The sequence below is a fragment of the Pocillopora damicornis genome, chromosome 10 (assembly GCF_964200805.1).
Source record: "Pocillopora damicornis chromosome 10, jaPocDami1.2, whole genome shotgun sequence".
Taxonomy (NCBI): domain Eukaryota; kingdom Metazoa; phylum Cnidaria; class Anthozoa; order Scleractinia; family Pocilloporidae; genus Pocillopora; species Pocillopora damicornis.
The window spans coordinates 22,616,868-22,636,410 of NC_142679.1; the positions used below are offsets into that span (position 1 = coordinate 22,616,868).

General features: G+C 36.4%; 2 protein-coding genes and 1 long non-coding RNA gene across 3 annotated transcripts; 1 reads left to right on the plus strand and 2 right to left on the minus strand.

Moving 5' to 3' along the window:
* The first annotated feature begins 1,346 nt into the window (after window positions 1–1,346).
* LOC149039435 (uncharacterized) lies at window positions 1,347–2,226 on the plus strand. Its single transcript, XR_016180617.1, has 2 exons — window positions 1,347–1,825; window positions 1,991–2,226. It is a non-coding gene; the product is annotated as an uncharacterized LOC149039435 (long non-coding RNA).
* Window positions 2,227–9,416: 7,190 nt separating this feature from the next.
* On the minus strand, window positions 9,417–15,591 carry LOC149039436 (uncharacterized). The gene is made up of 7 exons (XM_089185617.1): window positions 15,164–15,591; window positions 14,568–14,690; window positions 14,137–14,274; window positions 14,009–14,050; window positions 13,845–13,899; window positions 13,381–13,440; window positions 9,417–9,798 (listed from the first exon to the last, which is right to left on the minus strand). Exons 1-7 carry the CDS (start codon window positions 15,170–15,172, stop codon window positions 9,674–9,676), a joined length of 552 nt encoding a protein of 183 aa, XP_089041743.1. The 5' UTR covers window positions 15,173–15,591; the 3' UTR covers window positions 9,417–9,673.
* Window positions 15,592–16,304: 713 nt separating this feature from the next.
* LOC149039437 (uncharacterized) lies at window positions 16,305–18,708 on the minus strand. Its single transcript, XM_089185805.1, has 2 exons — window positions 17,989–18,708; window positions 16,305–16,446 (listed from the first exon to the last, which is right to left on the minus strand). Exons 1-2 carry the CDS (start codon window positions 18,231–18,233, stop codon window positions 16,305–16,307), a joined length of 387 nt encoding a protein of 128 aa, XP_089041931.1. The 5' UTR covers window positions 18,234–18,708.
* Window positions 18,709–19,543: the final 835 nt, after the last annotated feature.

Below are 19,543 nucleotides of genomic sequence, written 5' to 3' on the forward strand. Positions count from 1 at the left end.
AATTATTAACAAAGGAAACAAAAATAAAAGACTAAGTATTATTTTCTGCTCGTTAACTTAAATACTTGCAAACGTTCGAAAGCTGGTGATCGAATATTAAGAAGTTATTTTTACATCGCAAAGCTTTGAACAATTGTTTGAGTTTCTTCGATCACATGTATTGGAAAATCCAAGGCTTATCAGGTGGTTGACCTGAGAGAAGTTGACGTCTTACATGCGATCAATGTACGCTAATGAAATACTCAAATCCACACTGAAAATTTTTGGAGAAAGTTGGAAACACGCTTTACTGACTAAGGATGATGTGGGTCAAAGGCCAAGTATTGGCCCGTGCGAGTATCCTTTCTGTATGCATTAGTGGTAATGAAACCTCTGGCGTCCCAATTTAATGACGTATCGAGGAAGGGAAACTCGATCTGGAAAACAGGAAGAGCAATAACTGAGCCATAAAGAGCACTTCAAAGAGACGCGGCTTGCTCACACTCAAAACTCAGAAGATACACAACACGCTAATGAAACAGGACACGTTCTTGTTTGGAACCAGGTTAAGGTTATTGACCCGTAGGGTCAAGGAAGCCATCCATATTAGACTCCATCCAATAACATCAATAGGGATAGCGGTTGACAACATAACGGCCGGTCAACAACAAAGAGAACTTAAGAGGAAACAACATGTACTAGTTGGAAAAATAATGAGGAGCGAAACACACGAATGACAGTGCACCAAATCGACCAATGACGACAAACAAAGGTGTAGTAGACATGTTCGAATATAGCGGTTGATAGTCTGTTATCGCGCTCCTTGGCTGATTGATTTTGTTATTTCGTGTGCAACATGGATCTCCTCTATTTTAGTAATTTAAAGCGCGCGAACCCTTCAAGGATAATCCGATGGTTTCAAAACCGGGGATTATTGGCCAATCCATTGCACTGCGGCGTGTACAACCAAGACATGATAATGGTTCAACGAACCGATGCCCGCGTGGACGGATTTCGATGGTAGGGAGGAGAATTTGTCTACTAGATTTCGCATGAAAGTAATTATAGATCAAGTGTTGAGGCCTCAAATATTTTGTAGTATTCCGGTAAAAGATTAATTTTGACGAAGTAGATGGAGACTTTTACGCGAGAGAACATTATCCTCTAAAATGCGACTAAGAAGCTCAGCAATATAACCATAATTATGGTCAGTTAAAATCAATCTTATTTAATCTCCAACTTGATATGTTTGATTTAGGAAAATAAAACAAACACACAAAAAAAAAACAAAACGAAACGAAAACCAAAACAGCCTCAACATAAGCGCTTTAGTGATCATCTGATCGAAATTTGTTCCTCGTGAACGACAGGCACCGCGCAGGTGGGCTACGGTTGACGCCCCGTTTTCAATTGATAAAATGTAAATTAAGTGTAGTTCGAAAGGATGTATGATTCCCTTGTCACTTCTTCATTTTCCATTTCGTTTTCCTTTTTTTTCCCGAGACAGCTTGGATATTAACGAATCCCGGCAAATGTTTAAAACGGTCGTCTCATCTTGTCTCACCCTTTGTTTAGGAGATGCTATACTTGCAAGATGAAACGAAGCATTAGGACAAATTCTTTCTTTGCCAAGTTTGTTTCTGCACTTCTAAATATAGCAAACTTGAAATAAAGTAACAAGAAACCCCCTATAAAGTTATATTTTTCTAGACTCATAAGCATAAAGGAAATTTGCCTGTGAACTGCAACATTAAAAAAATCAAGGCCTTTTTCTTTACCTTTAAAGATGACAAGGACAAGGGAGAGCACAGAGATAAGGTTGAGGAGAACAAGACTTTAAGTGAGGGTACGATTTGACAAACACAATTTATTAAGTGTCGTGGCTAGTGAATTTCTTCAGCTTTCTAATTTGCTCAAAGCATTCCAAAATGGGAAATTCCACTCCCAGATGACCAATAGCAAAACCCTATAAACAACTCACCACAACAATTTCTTCTTACTATACCCACAGAACTAGAAAAGAAGAAAAAGAAGAAGACACGGAAGAGAAGAAAGAAGAAAAAATATTGCATCTCTGCAAGAAGGCAACAAAGAAACTAGTGAAAGAGTAGAAGTTGTAAATGAGAGCAACAATTAGCCTTTAGTGACTGTGCAGTGCCTTGTACTTAGCCTTAAGTTTTCTTTTCATTCCTGTCATAAAGTTTTCTTTGTAAATATGATGAGAATAAATGATATCAAGTTTTCCAACATGTATTAGTTGTTTGGTATATTTGACAACATTTTCCAGAGGCAAAGAGATCATTGAGCTATAATAAATATGCTACAGATAATAACAATTTTTGTTTTGGTCATCATGGTCATTAACCAAATATATTCCCCTCATTATTTGTTTCTTAAAAACTCTAACAAAATCATTTTATAAATCAAAGCTCTCTTTCTAAAACTATCCTTTTTTCTGCGTCGTGATAGAAAGATTGGTGATCCAAGACCAACCGAAGCAATCTCATCTCTGTAATAATCTAGAAAATTTTCTGAAACATTAACATGTAAGAACATTTTTTTGTAGCGAAGTTAGATTTCTCATTTTAATTTGTATTTATTTTGATTATATCCCTGAGATAAAAAGATGGTTTACGAGGAAAAACTCATTTTAAGAAAGAAATTATCATTCATGTCTTTAAGATCGAATATCCTATAAATACAGTCTTCATTCAAGAAAAAAAAACTAAAACAGCACAGTATGATAAAATATTCCTTGCATTGACGCATGAAGTTTCAGGAACATTTGACCTTTATTTTTCAAAATTTATATCTTTGAGATGGTTATAATTTCTGCCATCCCTCGTTGTGGAGGAATGAAGTAACTTTAATATTGGGCCTGGAAGCTTTGAACTTTATTCGATACACATATTCAATGCTTTTTTCTATGTGCTGAAATATATGCTACCAGCCAATAATAATATTGGTTAAGGCCTTCCCTACCCGTTTACCATACCAAGACATAGAAAATAGAACTTACCTTAACGTATTGTACGAATATCTCAGCGCTAACCTTCCCTACAACAACCTTGGGAAAAAAATTAGACATCTACGCATGCGCCGAGAGCCGACGTTTGCCGAACGAATCTCGTTTCGTCAAACGAGTCTCGTTTCTTCAAACGAGTCTCGTTTCGTCAAATGAGTCTCGTTTCGTCAAATGAGTCTCGTTGTGTCAAACGAGTCTCGTTTCGTGAAACGAGCCTCGCTTTGACTCGTTTCGATTCTCTCGAACAAACGAGTCTCGTTGAAAATCGTTTATCGAGTGACTTATAAATCGTGACGATTTAAAATCGAGTGGTTTCCCAGAAACCGTGAGTGATCCATTTTTTTTTTCCCAAGGTTGTTGGGATCACTCACGGTTTCTGGGAAACCACTCGATTTTTAATCGTCACGATTAATGAGTCACTCGATAAACGATTTTCAACGAGACTCGTTTGTTCGAGAGAATCGAAACGAGTCAAAGCGAGGCTCGTTTCACGAAACGAGACTCGTTTGACACAACGAGACTCGTTTGACGAAACGAGACTCATTTGACGAAACGAGACTCGTTTGAAGAAACGAGACTCGTTTGAAGAAACGAGACTCGTTTGACGAAACGAGATTCGTTCGGCAAACGTCGGCTCTCGGCGCATGCGTAGATGTCTAATTTTTTTTCCCAAGGTTGTTGTAGGGTCGGAAGGTTAGCGCTGAGATATTCGCTGAAATTTTGCCTTGAAGCAGGGACAAATGAGATAATCAACCTCAAAATACATAAAGTGCAACATATATCAAAAGCCTTTCACGTGCAATGCAACACCAGTATTTTCAAGAGTAAACAATTCAGAAGTGAAATGCCCAAATTTACTAATCCCTCTTGAAGTCTACAGTGCAACTATTGGAACTATTGTTCTTTGTTTGAAGATTGACATACGGACTAATTAGTCTGACCTTATCTTATCATCACCCCAAGCCCAAATTTACTAATCCCTCTTGAAGTCTACAGTGCAACCATTGGAACTATATTTCTTTGTTTGACTTCTGAAATTTTGCCTTGAAACAGGGACAAATGAGATAATCAACCTCAAAATACATAAAGCGCAACATATATCAAAAGCCTTTCACTTACAATGCACCACCAGTATTCTCAAGAGTAAACAATTCAGAAGTGAAACCGGAAACTGTCATTTTATATCATTCCACTCATTCTCGAGCATAATTTGTTTTTTTTGAGAATTTTTAGCGTGTAACAAGTAGAACCACATCTAAAAAACATACAAAACATACAAGATAATATACAGGTCGATCTATATACAACTATCGTTTTGAAATAAAGGATTTGTTTTGATTTAGTTCGGACGCGCACTGCGTCATGCGATCGATCTGTCATCGGCTGATAATTTAGGTCGTTGCGTTGTCAAATTCCATTGAAGATTATTTACTCTGTCGCTCCAAAATCATGTTTGATCACAATATATATTGCTTTACATTCACAAATATACATCTACAGGTCTATCTCAAGGCAAAAAACAAGGATTCGAGCGAGAAAAGTAAAAGTAAATTTAATTTTACGCTGTTTCAACATCACGTGCGTCACGCATTTAAATATCGCAAGAATGTTTATAGATTACTTACCTCGATTCTTCGCTAGGATTTTTCAGTTTTCTGTCTATTTCAGATTCCTCACCACTAGACATACCACCATGCTCACTTCCATCGTCAAAAATGATGTCTAAAGCCTCAGCTACGCTGTATCTCTGGCGCTTCGCACCAGACGCCATTATCGCAGATTGAAGTCGTACGAAAATGATTTCCGGAAAGGGCTCCAAAGGTCAATTTTGATAGTTCGGAGCTAAAATTTGCTATGTGATTGGCTTAGAATGTTTACTCGCCACAGTCGGAATTTTAGAGCGATGAAGGCCCTACACGTGCTTCGTTTTCGCTCATGACTTCGTATTAGGCGTAAGATAGTGCTTTTTTTTTTTTTTTTTTTTTTGTTGCTTACCTTCATTACAGACTGCACAACATTTTTGCGATGCCTCCTTTTCACAGATGGCCGATTACAACTACAACATAGTAACACCTCCACGAAATCTGTCAAAAGGAGGATTTTAAAACACCGGAAATGGAGAGGAAAGATAAATGATACGGTCGATTGACTCCCAGACAATTGAATGGTCCAAACTAGCAAAGGCGGGAAATTTGTTATCGTGCGAGATATCAAAGTATCTGTTTGCTCACTCAATTCGTATTCAGCGTTCGGCCGTATTCCAATCGATAATTTCGCTTTCTGAACAAAATTTCCAATTCTATGATGGCACGTAAATTAACTTGTCAAGAAGTGAGTTCATTGTTTGAGAGAAAGTTGTCTGAAAGGTGAGGTCTCTCCTGAAGTCTACTATGAAAAAGAATTCGCGCAGGATGAAAAAAAAGAAAGTAGACTATAAAAGGCTGCCAGTATCTCAGAAGAAAAATCCTTTCACTGGACGTGTAGGGGAAAGAGGAAACAACATGAAAAGGGGGTATAACGTCAGCTTAAACGATATAGAACGCCAGCCTGCCAAACAGCCGAAACTCGCACACATCAAGAATGCCAACTCAAGCGCCGAGGCTCAAATAAACATAAACCCATAAAAAAATTCAAACGCCAATCAAACTGTAAAGGCAAGCACCCCTCACACACCAAACACGACCACATGCATCACCAACACCTCAAACGCAAACACCATCTCCTCCATTAACACAACCTCGAGCACAACCAGCACTGCAAACACATGCATCATCCTTACAGTAAACGCGACAACGAACACAAACCTGGCCCAGCAAAATAAAAAAGATGGTGAAGTAGAATTTGTTAAAACAGAGGTTTTCCTTTCATATTTATATATGAATCTCAGCTTGTGATACATTAAATTGTCCCTTTTTACCGCCTATACCTTTACTTAAATTGGCAGAGAACTTTAATTTCCAAGTGGGCGCAGCAGTCTGCTCTTGTTAATGTATTATTTTATAATTTAAAAGAATATCTTTTATGTTCCTTAAAATACAAATAAGATTATCATTGATCCAAAACCGCAACTTTTCTATGCAGCTACAAGAAATCGATTGAATGTATGGACTGAAAGCGGCACGATTATGTTTTTCCTATAGCCACCTTCTCCGAACCCGGAAAGTCTACAATTTTAAGATTTTGAAGAGATAACCAAGGAATCAATAGGGATTGAAATACTTGGGAAGGCTGGCCATAGAAATCCTGAGGTCCTTTAGTATGGAGGTTTTACATATTGTCAGATTTAAAACTCTAACACTCGTTCTGTTCACTTGACTCTGTCTTTAATTCTCTTTTATTACACAAGTTCATACAGCGGGGACTAGCTCTGATCTTTGGAGGAAAGTGTGGGTCACCGCTTATAAAGGTGACCCTTACTGAGCTGTCAATCTCTGACCTTCGTCATGCTTTTACACTAGCGAATTACGTCAAGCTACGCAGAGCGGAGTACGCATACTAAGTAGGTACCTTCCAGATGTTTACGCTGTACAAAATGATTTTCTACCTTAAATTTCTTAGTCATACAGTCAAGTTCGGGCAAAACAGAAACAAGGTTGACAATGTAAAAATTATAATTCCTCGAAGAAAAAACAGAAAATTCAGAGAAGAAAGGGCGTACCCAAGGTACCGCCTCCAAGAGAGCTAAGTGCTATTTGATTATATTACCTTAAATTTCTCAGTCATACAGTCAAGTTCGGGCAAAACAGAAACAAGATTGACAATATAAAAATTATAATTAACCTACTAACATAATTCAAATCATAGTCGAGGAGATACCCTAAGAGAAAATAGTCCTCGAAGACTGCTACAGACTGCGACAGAATAAACAGAAAATTCAGAGAAGAAAGGGCGTATGAAAAGTACTACATGTTTACACCCCAGGTCACCTCTAAGAAAAAGAGGTGTCGAACGTGTTAACATAAGACCGCCAAAAGGAATAAGAAATGATCAACTGGCTTATTACAATTTTTACTGACTGGCTTATGGTAATATATCATTTCCATTTTCAACGTTTAAATAAGTCAAAAAACACCTATAATGAAAATTCTTGCTAGAAAGTCAATTTTGTCTTTTAACAATATTACATTTACAACTTGTTTTGTGATTAACATTTTTTTTTTTCACAACCACATTATACTTGTGCGTCATTCAAAATTCCATGTCGAAATTTTTGTCCAATTTACTTTAATTTTGCAGCTTATTAAAGAAATGGAAGGAAGAGCTCCTGACTTGATGCCATGGCCACTGTAACTGTGCCTGTTGCAAAAGAAGATGAAGTCAAGTGCCTCCAGTGTGTGATATATGGTTAAATGATGAATACCCAGAGCTGGAAAAAAAAACTCATGACTATCATCCGTCATGTTGAACACTCCAATTGTAAGATGCATATCATTTTACTAACTAAAGGCAATTTCTAAAAAATACGACTTGAGCTCAAAGTTGTTACAGAATGAAAGAAATGCCATTTTTACTTCATTTTTTTTAGTGAAGCAAAATCAAAATCTTGAAACAACATCAGCTTAAAAATTTCACAATGTGAACCTTCCATATTTGTCTTTTATCCGAAAAAAAATCGCTACCTTGATTTAGCAAACTGAATCATGTTCAGTGTGAAATCCTTCGATTGAAATACACCATAGCACGCGTGTTGTGCACGCAACAAGAATATTCCATGGGCCAGAGAATGTTCTCATTACCTCTCAGGGGTAGAAAATGCGAGTGTTACCTGATGAAAGATTATGTGAAAGACTTATCAAATTCACTCGATAGCAACCGTGAAAGAGTAACTCTCGCCATTTTCTTGCGTACTCCTTTATTGAAAAAGATGCTGCTTTAACGTGGAAACGAGGCTGACAATAAAACGATTATTTCAAATGACTTCTTCGTTTTTTCTTTAAAGAAGATAAATCAGTATCTTCAACATAAAACATGATTTCAAAATAATTTTGGGCTAAAAGCCACAATTTTACGATTTCATTTAAAAGAAAACTAGTTCAAAACATAGATTGAACTCGAAAGGCATCATGAATAATTTCCAAGATGGCAGCATCGCTGCCTGGTAAGTGCGTTGAAGTTCTTGTGTAACCTTGACGATTTATGAGGCATTTTGCCCAAAATGTAGAGAGATTAGGCTTCTAAAAGTCAAAAATTATTAACAAAGGAAACAAAAATAAAAGACTAAGTATTATTTTCTGCTCGTTAACTTAAATACTTGCAAACGTTCGAAAGCTGGTGATCGAATATTAAGAAGTTATTTTTACATCGCAAAGCTTTGAACAATTGTTTGAGTTTCTTCGATCACATGTATTGGAAAATCCAAGGCTTATCAGGTGGTTGACCTGAGAGAAGTTGACGTCTTACATGCGATCAATGTACGCTAATGAAATACTCAAATCCACACTGAAAATTTTTGGAGAAAGTTGGAAACAGAATTGGGTGACTTATTGCAATTTGAAGATCTCCTGGATAATAGAAAGCTTTTTGTTCTACCCCAAAATCTGTGCATCTCAAATCAAGGAAATTCAGCAAGCTGGCCTGTACTTCCGTGATGCACTTCTCCCAAATATTAGTACGATATCATGGCCTCCGAAACATGTTGAGCTATGTGAAAGTGCAGTCAAGCTAGAACTAGATGCGTTTCTATACACTCTCTTAACTGAGAACACACATATCCCAGCAGAATATCCCGATCGCCTCCGCGCTTTGTTGATTCTTTTGGCCAGGACATCATTTACGGAGTTACTCCAGGACTACAAAAACTACTCAAGCAAATACTGTTACCGTATGCCAAACAATGTTCAACTTATCCATATGGCTGGTAGCATATATTTCAGCACATAGAAAAAAGCATTGAATATGTGTATCGAATAAAGTTCAAAGCTTCCAGGCCCAATACTAAAGTTACTTCATTCCTCCACAACGAGGGATGGCAGAAATTATAACCATCTCAAAGATATAAATTTTGAAAAATAAAGGTCAAATGTTCCTGAAACTTCATGTGTCAATGCAAGGAATATTTTATCATACTGTGCTGTTTTAGTTTTTTTTTTTCTTTAATGAAGACTGTATTTATAGGATATTCGATCTTAAAGACATGAATGATAATTTCTTTCTTAAAATGAGTTTTTCCTCGTAAACCATCTTTTTATCTCAGGGATATAATCAAAATAAATACAAATTAAAATGAGAAATCTAACTTCGCTACAAAAAAATGTTCTTACATGTTAGTGTTTCAGAAAATTTTCCAGATTATTACAGAGATGAGATTGCTTCGGTTGGTCTTGGATCACCAATCTTTCTATCACGACGCAGAAAAAAGGATAGTTTTAGAAAGAGAGCTTTGATATATAAAATGATTTTGTTAGAGTTTTTAAGAAACAAATAATGAGGGGAATATATTTGGTTAATGACCATGATGACCAAAACAAAAATTGTTATTATCTGTAGCATATTTATTATAGCTCAATGATCTCTTTGCCTCTGGAAAATGTTGTCAAATATACCAAACAACTAATACATGTTGGAAAACTTGATATCATTTATTTTCATCATATTTACAAAGAAAACTTTATGACAGGAATGAAAAGAAAACTTAAGGCTAAGTACAAGGCACTGCACAGTCACTAAAGGCTAATTGTTGCTCTCATTTACAGCTTCTACTCTTTCACTAGTTTCTTTGTTGCCTTCTTGCAGAGATGTAATATTTTTCTTCTTTCTTCTCTTCCGTGTCTTCTTCTTTTTCTTCTTTTCTAGTTCTGTGGGTATAGTAAGAAGAAATTGTTGTGGTGAGTTGTTTATATGGTTTTGCTATTCCCTGGTGAAAATCTTTCAAGGATCTTTAAGGATCTTTCAAGATCTTCATGAGGACCTTTGAGGATCCTCTTGAGGATCTTCATGAGGATCTTCAAAATTCTTGTTAAGATCTTCAAGGATCCTTCATTTTCTTGCCAAGATCTTCAAGGATCTTTGATTTTCTTGCCAAGATCTTTAAGGATCTTTGATTTTCTTGCCAAGATCTTCAAGGATCTTTGATTTTCTTGCCAAGATCTTCAAGGATCTTTGATTTTCTTGCCAAGATCTTCAAGGATCTTTGATTTTCTTGCCAAGATCTTTAAGGATCTTTGATTTTCTTGCCAAGATCTTCAAGGATCTTTGATTTTCTTGCCAAGATCTTCAAGGATCTTTGATTTTCTTGCCAAGATCTTCAAGGATCTTTGATTTTCTTGCCAAGATCTTCAAGGATCTTTGATTTTCTTGCCAAGATCTTCGAGGATCTTTCACTTTCTTGCCAAGATCTTTAAGGATCTTTCATTTTCCTGTCAAGATCCTTGAAGATCTTGTCTGGATCTTCAAAGATCTTTACATGAACTTTGAAGATCCTTTAAAGATCTTTGAAAATTCTTTGAGGATCTTCCAAATTCTTGTTAAGATCTTTGAGGATCTCTCATTTTCTTGCCAAGATCTTCAAGGATCTTGTTGAAAATTTTGAAGATCCTTAAAGATCTTGGAAAGAAAATAAAAGACCCTTAAAGATCTTGGCAATAACTTGAAAGATCTTTGAAGATCTTGGCAAAAAAAAGAAAGATCCTTGAAGATTTTGACAGCCAAATTAAAGATCTTTGCAAGAGATTTGAAGATCCTTAAAGATCTTGACAAGAATGTCAGTGAACCTTGAAGATCCTGGCAAGGAAATGGAAGATTGTTGAAGATCTTAGCAAGAATGTTATAGAACCTTCGAAATTTTGACAAGAAAATAAGCATACTTAAATCCTCATACTAAGTTAAAAAGAAAAATTGAACCAAACATAAAAAAATGAAGATAAAACTTTTTTAATTGCTAAACGAAAATTACCCATCCTCTTCTAGTAGGACTACTTCTACACTATTTCTGTTCAGACTTTAGGTTAGTACTAAGATTTTCATTTTCCAAAAAATCTGGCAACAGTCCAGCTCAAAGATAAGAAGACCAAAATATATGTGTTCAACTTGACTAAGACTAGACTATGACCAGACTCAGACTACTCTTACAGAGGGGGTAAACATGAAAAAAAAGGCAAACAAGAGTATTTCAATGACTATATTTCTAAACCATATTAACCTATATACCAAAGGAAAGCTTAGGAATCACACATACTGAATATAACTAATATGTTGCCCTAAACCAATTTGTTATTTGACATCAGATCAATTTGTCCACCACATGGTGTGAAAAACCTAGGTATACTTGAGAAAAGATAACTGCACAAAGATTGCATGAAATCAAGTGTTTTTAGTGTCAAAACAAAGTACTAGGGTCGTTCTTTTGGATGAGCTGAGGAACTTTTGGAGTCGTTTATATTATGGGCACAGTGCCCGTTCAAAGTTCACCGTGATTATTAGGTGAGTTATTCCACAATATCTTACTTAAAATTCAGCTTATAGAGAAACTGTCAGCTTATCCAACTCAACTCAGTAAGAGGATACAGCCCTGAAAACCTCAGATTAATTGAACTAATACATCCTGAGGTACAAAAGAAGTGTTTTCGGGAATTCATATGAAAACCTCTAAAAGAGCTTTTTAAGTTGGTTACACAGAACCAAGTAAATTCACACCTTCTTCAGAAACATGTCCTTCAGTGAGCGTCGAGGAGAATCTCTCTAGATCGATAAGCCTGTATCCTTGTCCCTGTAACACATCATTTGCATCCTCACTCTCCAAGTGCTCAGAGCAAGAATCATTAGGCGAGGATGGCATCTTCATTTTCTTTCCAGAAGTACCAATGAATTCTTTTCATTCAGCCCCTGAGTCAGAGCAATCGCGAGACCTGCTTGGAGTTTGATTGACGATTTCGGTTGTTTCTGTCTCTCTTTTCGCTTGTTTCTGAACTCCAGAAAACGCCTTTCCTTTACTTTTATTTCTGTGTACATTTTCCCTTTAGTTCCGACCATTGTCGATGATATTTGCCGTAACAACGAGCTTCTTATGTTTTTATGGGACCGTTAAAAATCTCGGCGCGTATAAATTCCTATCCCATAATGCAAAACACTATTTGTTGTCATGTAAGTAGTCACAAAGTTTCCCGAAAGCTTCGAGCATGGCGTTGCTATGCAGTAACCTTCATTACAATCATTGCACAATAATTTTCTGCGAAAATTCCTTGTTGTGTTTAAATTATAAAACAGTGAGCCCTCAATATACAATTTTGTTATGTTTGAAATTACTTGAGGATTTCAAAGGAACCTAATTCATAATGCAGAGATGTGGTAGAGATCTTGACAAAGTTGCTTTTGAGATCCACATCAAATTCAAAAAGGATCCTTACAAAGAGCTGTACAAAATCATGAAATGAATCTTTTAAAGATATTTGGAAGATGCTTTTCAATTCCATGAGGATCTTGAAGGATTGTAGAACAGATCATGCAAAGATCTTGACTAGGATCCTTGTAACTCCTGATCAAATTCTTAAGGATCGTAGCAAAGATCTTAGCAGGATCTCTAAAAGGTTCTTTTGAAGGTCTTTAAAAGATCCTCATTAAATCCTTGAGGATCCTGAAGGATCCTTGAAAAGATCCTGCAAAGATCTTGACTTAAGGATCCTTGTAAGATCCTGATCAAATTCCTAAGGATCCTGGCAAAGATCTTTACAGGATCCTTGAAAGGATCTTTTGTAGGTCTTTAAAAGATCCTCATTAAATCCTTGAGGATCTTGAAGGATCCTTGAAAAGATCTTGCAAAGATCTTGACTAGGATCCTTGTAAGATCCTGATCAAATCCTTAAGGATCCTTGCAAAGATCTTAATAGGATCCTTGAAAGGATCTTTGGAAGGTCTTTAAAAGATCCTCATTAAATCCTTGAGGATCTTGAAAGATCCTCAAAAAGATCCTGCAAAGATCTTGACTAGGATCCTTGCAAGATCCTGATTAAATCCTTAAGGATCCTTACAAAGATCTTGAAAGGATCCTTGAAAGGATCTTTTGAGGGTCTTTGAAAGATCCTTGCTAAATCCTTGAGGATCTTGAAGGATCCTTGAAAAGAACTTTGTGAGGATCCTTATGAGGATCTTTGAAATATCCTTTGAGGATCTTTATCAAATCCTTGAGGATCTTAACAAACGTTTTTGCTTACAAAGATCTTTGAGGATCTTTTACAGATCCTTTAAAGATCTTTTAAAGATCCTTGTCCTTAAGGATCTTTGGCAGGTCTTTGTCAATCCTTGAAGATCCTCAAAGATCCTGTGAGGTTTTTCACCAGGGTTGGTCATCTGGGAGTGGAATTTCCCATTTTGGAATGCTTTGAGCAAATTAGAAAGCTGAAGAAATTCACTAGCCACGACACTTTGTGTTTGTCAAATCGTACCCTCACTTAAAGTCTTGTTCTCCTCAACCTTATCTCTGTGCTCTCCCTTGTCTTTGTCATCTTTAAAGGTAAAGAAAAAGGCCTTGATTTTTTTAATGTTGCAGTTCACAGGCAAATTTCCTTTATGCTTATGAGCCTAGAAAAATATAACTTTATAGGGGGTTTCTTGTTACTTTATTTCAAGTTTGCTATATTTAGAAGTGCAGAAACAAGTACCTAGGTTTACAGCTTAATTTTTTTCCATGGTATAATTGGCCATCATGTTGGAAAGTGAATGGGGACTTTCAAGGGTCATTTATCACATGCAATTTTACCTTGTGATTGCTGTTTGTACTATCTGCATGGAATTTTTCCTCTTCTACGAAAGGAATGTTCTACGTACCAGAAACGTGGCATTGAGGGATCCCTCTTTTGTTTGAGGAATGTATTAATGGAAACTTCTGTAAAGAAAATTTTCTGCTTACCAGGAATGGTGGAATCAAGGGATTGATCGGGATCAAAATTCCCATAGAAAGACACCTGTAATCAACCAGAGTTTGAATGTTAACTACAACTGTTACAAAATTAATATGATCAATGGAAAAAAAAAGTAAGGAAGGAAAGGATCCATGTGTGATTTTTTTCTCACCTCATCATCTTTTCCAAATATTTCAGTTGCTTCATCATGTTTCTGTGAAACAACATAGACATAAACCAGTTTTTTGAATTTAATTGTTACTACGTGGCTCTTTCAAGATCCTTTTACACGTTACTTACCCTAGTTATCAGGCACAGTTTTTCTGATTGGAGGAGATTTTTGTTGTGAAGCTTTGCATCAGAAAAAAAACCAGATCCAAATTGATGCAATGTAAAATACTGTTGGGAAGTCTCCTGCCCAACCCAGTCATACACCTCCTGTAAATCAATTGATGAGAAAGAATGTAAGTATGTTGATGCTCCATTATTAAAGGCCATGTGTGACATTGTATAGAGTGTAGGCATTTTATATATATATATATTAAAACCCTAAACCCCTGAAGAGTGAAGCGATTCACGAAACAGGCTTGTCGGGAAATGTAGTTACGTCCTTTTTTTCCTCTCATAATATATATATATATATATATATATATATATATATATGTGCCTTATTGTACTTTAAGCTATTTTATTTGTAATGAGTTGGCAGTCAACTGTTTCAGAGAACTCACTTGATATGTTCCTTTTTGTGAAAAATTTCTTTTTATTTCCCTGCTATCTTCAAGGAGAACCTCTATGAGGAAACAGTCCCCAGCAGGTTCTTGGGTGAGACGTTTCTGTCTCATGGCTTTTACCTGATATCAAAGTATTGGTTATTTTTCAGTTCTTTGATATATTGAGAAAAGTCAAACACCCAAAGCATGCAGCATAGACAGCTTACCACAATGTAAATTTGTTATTTGAAGATCATCCTCAATTTGGTTGCAATTGTTCAAGTATAATTTCCCCTTTGTTGATGTTGGCAACAATAATTTATGACCACATGAAAAAGAGACATCAACACTGAGAGGAGAGAGGGCTGTTTGAACAATAATTGACCATGAAATTAATTTGCATTTCTTTTTCGCAGAAAGTTAAACCACAACAATTATACTACTCAACTCCTTTTCCACCACGGTTATGTCAAATTTTCACCAGTTATGGCAGCAAATTAAACTCAGAACATGTTTTTGCACATTGGGGGTTTAAATTATTTGTTACTTTGAAAAAAGGTATCCAGCAACAATAATTATTTTGGTTTAATTTGTAGTTTAAGGAATTTACTTACCCTTTTCATTTTCTCTAAATTAGGGGAATCTTCTGCTCCTTCTTTCCCTAGGGCAATTGTCCCTGACCCTTGTGCTACTTGACTAGTTAAATGAAATGTTTATAGAATTTTCTTAGACATTTATCAATAGTTGAATATCATGAGTGGAGTCAACTCCGAGAAATTTTTTGATCCAATTTGACACAAGAAAATTTTCAGATGTTTTAGCTAAAATTAATTCTGTGTGTGGAAAAATACAATTATTATATTATATTATTATATTTATGCATTTTGATGCTATTGTTTTACCAAGAAACGTGACATTTGCTTTAGATTTTGTTGTGTTATGTTATCGCCCGCCTTTTTGCTGAAAGATGACAACATTTTTGGGTGTTGTTTATGATACATGAAAAGGCAGTAATTGTACATGAAATTTGTCCTTTTGTTGATATTTTTGCATTTGAAAAAGTGTTTTTTTAAGTTCAAACTATCAGCTGGAAATTATGTGTGGTTGAAAACTTTCAATCGCATACAAAGCTTAAGAAATTTTAGGGGAAAGTAATCTTTGTTTGAATGTTAGTACAAACATAGTTCTATTTTACAAGACTAGTCGGTATGTACACAGCACTGTTACAGTAATTTTTTGTATTCTCATCAATATGGGTGACTTGGTCTAAATCATGTAAATGACACTGCCTTTTAAAGCAGTCATTAAAAAATGACAGGAATCAGAGTTCTATTTGCCCAAGCAATAAGCATTAAATGCATTAAGGGAATACAGTACCTTCGCTTTTCTCAGTTGTTGTCTTTTTTGGGGCAGTAGTGTTTGGGTAGTGTCCACCTATAGGACAAAATTCTTTACTATCAACTTCACATTTCAACATTATTGTTATGCATTTTCAGAAGTACCTATTGTGATACTGATCATGAAACATTGCTGATTAATTTTCATTCGAGCTTGCCCATTTTGAATTATGTCCAACTGTTAAAATTGAAAATTGATGGCAGGTTCTGATCCTGAATGTTATGTTTATTTAGACAGATGCATTTTTCCTAACTTAAATGAGTATTAACCAATATTTCAAGCAGTTTTTCCTTACTTTTTACTGGAAAGTAATGAAGAACAGTAATCAGAATAATTCAATATGTATAATAATAAATCTTAACCTGGGTTTTCTCTGACCAAGATGAAAATTTTTCTCGTGGTCGTGCCGCATTTCTGTAAAATTGACTTTGCAGCGGGTATGCCTTTTAACACCCTCTCCATCCTGCTCCCTCTACTTGTGGACTTGTAAATATGAATGCTAAAAATTATATCAAAAAGTCAGCTGTAGAGATCGTAGAATGTAAACTTGTTAGTTAAACAGCAACTTAATGGGTTTTCTTTATACTTGTTTGCATAGGGTTAGGGTATGCATATGCCGCGCCAGCAAACCTCTCCTATGAAAAACGAGATTAAAACATCCAGTCCAGTAATGGTTATGAGATAGTAAAAACACAAGAATAATCTTGTTGGTAACTTAGTGGAAAAAGTTAAAATTTATTTATATTACCGGATTGATCCTTTCGACCTCCTTGACCATTCAAACTCTGAGCTGACCTATTGACTTCCTTATGAGTTTTTAAGTCTACTGGTTTAAACACTCGTTATTCAGTGGGATGCCTGTGGCAGGCCCACGGTAAGGTTTGCCCGGCGTTCCTTTTCATCGTCGACGTAAATATACGAATTTTATTAAATTTTGAAATGCTTGAAATGTTTTACATTTTCCATATCTAGTAATCGGTTCTTTGTGTTTGCGCAAGGTTATTTCTACGTTTAAACACACCATTTTGGTGTGAGCTCTTCGCCGCCATGTTATCACAAATGGATTTAGGTAAAGTTGATACGAGGGAAGCTAACGTTTACGTGTGGTTAACCATGAATTGTGTAATGAAATCTACCGAGAAACCTCTCACCTTGCGTAAGGTTTATTTTTAACATGTATTAGTTAAGTGTGTACAGCCTGTTTCCGTAATTCTTAACGTGTTTGATACACACATATTACAAGGGCTGGAAATAAACATTAAAGGGGAGAAGTCGTTGTCAGCTTCCAAAGCTGACGTTGCTCTTTGGAGGGATGAAACAAGCGATGAGAAACGCGAGGAGATCAGTAGGTCGAGTTCCAGTTTGTTTCAGAAATATCCAAAGGTTTTTTAGTCGCCACTCTTGCTATTTTCAACATGGAATGGTGAAAGAATGCATGGAAACTGATTGGGACTCATGGTTTAGCAATCTTCGCCGCTCGCACTCGCACTAAATTTTTGCCGCGGCATGCATAAGCCGCTTATAACTTGGAAAAAAAGTGTTGAAACAAAAATTGTCGTCACGAGTAACTGTTATATAGCTAGGGTAGAACACCATTTTAATAAGGAGGGGAAATAATTCTTTGTTGGAGATATCAGGCAAATGAGGGTTCGAAATATAGATGTCTGATTGTATCGCTCCTTCAGAATCAGCAATTGTTCCAGTCTGGAACAGACATGTTCTCCTACTCGGTCGGTCATTTTAATGACGCGGGAAGCAAAGAAAGTTATCCTCTAAGAATGCAGGAAGCCTCAGAACCTTCCAAGCGTAGAACTTTTCACGTTAGCATTTTAGGTGATGGATCGGTAGAAGTGACAGAAGATATTTCTGGGTGGCGTAGCCACGTGTGGGCCAAGTTATGTTTATTTTCCTTTTGTTTGTCTTGCACCTGCCTAGAAAACGGGAACCTAAGAAGTCTGCCTTCTCCTTCATTTTATTTCAATTCTGTATCAAGCATGAGAGAATATTTTCTGTAAATCAAGCAAACGAATGAAAGTCATACCTTTTATCTTTGATGCCGCGCAATCCTGGAAAAGTCGTGACGATTGCTTCCCGAGTCTGCTTTTTGCTCATTCCCGTGGTGAAACAGACCTCTTGCACCCTTCCATCCCGATTCAATAAATCCCAGTTGTGCCCACGTGGGGTGGACTTAACTTTCTCCTTAAGCCATACCAATTCGCGTCTAATTTCTCGTCCAGAAGGTAAAGAATCGCTGCTTGAAGAGGAAGAGCTATCACTGCTAGCCATCTTGATGCTTGTGGAATACGTAACATATTATCGAGGATAGGGAGCCATTTTTATAAGACTAGCGTCTCTCTTGGGGTTGTTTGTGGTTAATTAAGACTTCGTCTCTCTGTTCAGTGATTGCCTATGTTGGTTAGCTCTTCTATTTCCGAAAGGAAATAAAGTTGTGAGGAAGCTAACAATGATTTTACGCATCATACAATGTAAAAATTCAAAGAGACTGAAAAAGCAATTCACAATCGTAGAACAAAACCTGGTCTTTTAAGATCTTTTACGGTTGCAGAGTAATTATATAGTTAAAGACCGTCAGCGCTGAAATTGAGGAAAGCCCGCAAAATTCGTAAGTTTCACTAAAATCCTAGAAAACTATGTATCGGAAAAGAGCTTAATGAAGCACTTTGCGCGAAAAAATATAATGCAAGCGAGTTTTCCTTTTAGGAAGCGTCAGGACTCGATAAGGCGTGAACCGACCAAGAGCTCTTCTATCGAATTTATCGGGTATCCGATGCCGCCGCACAAGCAAATTGGCGGCATTAATTAACAAAGGTTTGTCGGGCTTTTTTTCGATATTCTGATTGGTTGTCTAGATATCGGCATCTAAAGTTGGAGTAGCTAAAAATGTGAAAGGCGTGTTGCGTAAATGTACGCCGCGGGACTAATAATTTCGAATATCAAAATTTCACACTTTCGTTTGTCACTATTCCCGGAAAAGTGGAAAATGCTCCCAAGAGACTCGTCTAGGTGCTAGATTATGACACCTTCCTGATGTAGGACTGTAGTTTCCGGCCGATTACCCGCTGGTAATCTGTTCGTTTTTCCACAAACGGTTGGTGCGGGTTATTGGAAGGTGTGGGAAATACTAGAATTTTTAAAGCTTCCGGTGTAATTTTAAAACTATAAGCAGGAAAAAAAACAGAAATAATAAGATCCAGTTAAATTCTCTTCCAAAAACTTTTGCAATAACTTATTTATTTTGCACGGGTAACTCATTATAATAAGAGACTTTCATGTTCTTGATGAAAGCCGATGCAAATCGAAACTCAATAGCAAAGATTTTATCTCGTTTGTTCTATTACTTTCATACCTTGTCAATTTCTCAGCTTGTTTCTTTGTTTAGTTCAAATACATTTCTTAAGTACACGGGTAATGAACTTGAAAATAAAAGGAATTTAATTGTGAAAAAGCAGGCTTCAGAGCAATTCTCACAGAAAATGATGCCGACATGTTCATTTCCTGGGGCCGCATAATTAAAGGAGCGACAGAATATTCGACACAGCTGTGAAATTTGCTGGAATTGAAAGGTGAACAATGAC

Bases quoted from the DNA above. Each gene is read 5' to 3' on its own strand.
- LOC149039436 (XM_089185617.1), bottom strand. The intron at 14,275-14,567 runs GTGAGTTCTCTG...ATTGATTTACAG, and splicing joins CACAAAAAGGAACATATCAA to GAGGTGTATGACTGGGTTGG. The intron at 14,051-14,136 runs GTAAGTAACGTG...GTTGTTTCACAG, and splicing joins AACTGTGCCTGATAACTAGG to AAACATGATGAAGCAACTGA.
- LOC149039437 (XM_089185805.1), bottom strand. From the start codon at position 18,233: ATGGCTAGCAGTGATAGCTCTTCCTCTTCAAGCAGCGATTCTTTACCT. The intron at 16,447-17,988 runs GTATGACTTTCA...TATAATTTTTAG, and splicing joins CGCGGCATCAAAGATAAAAG to CATTCATATTTACAAGTCCA.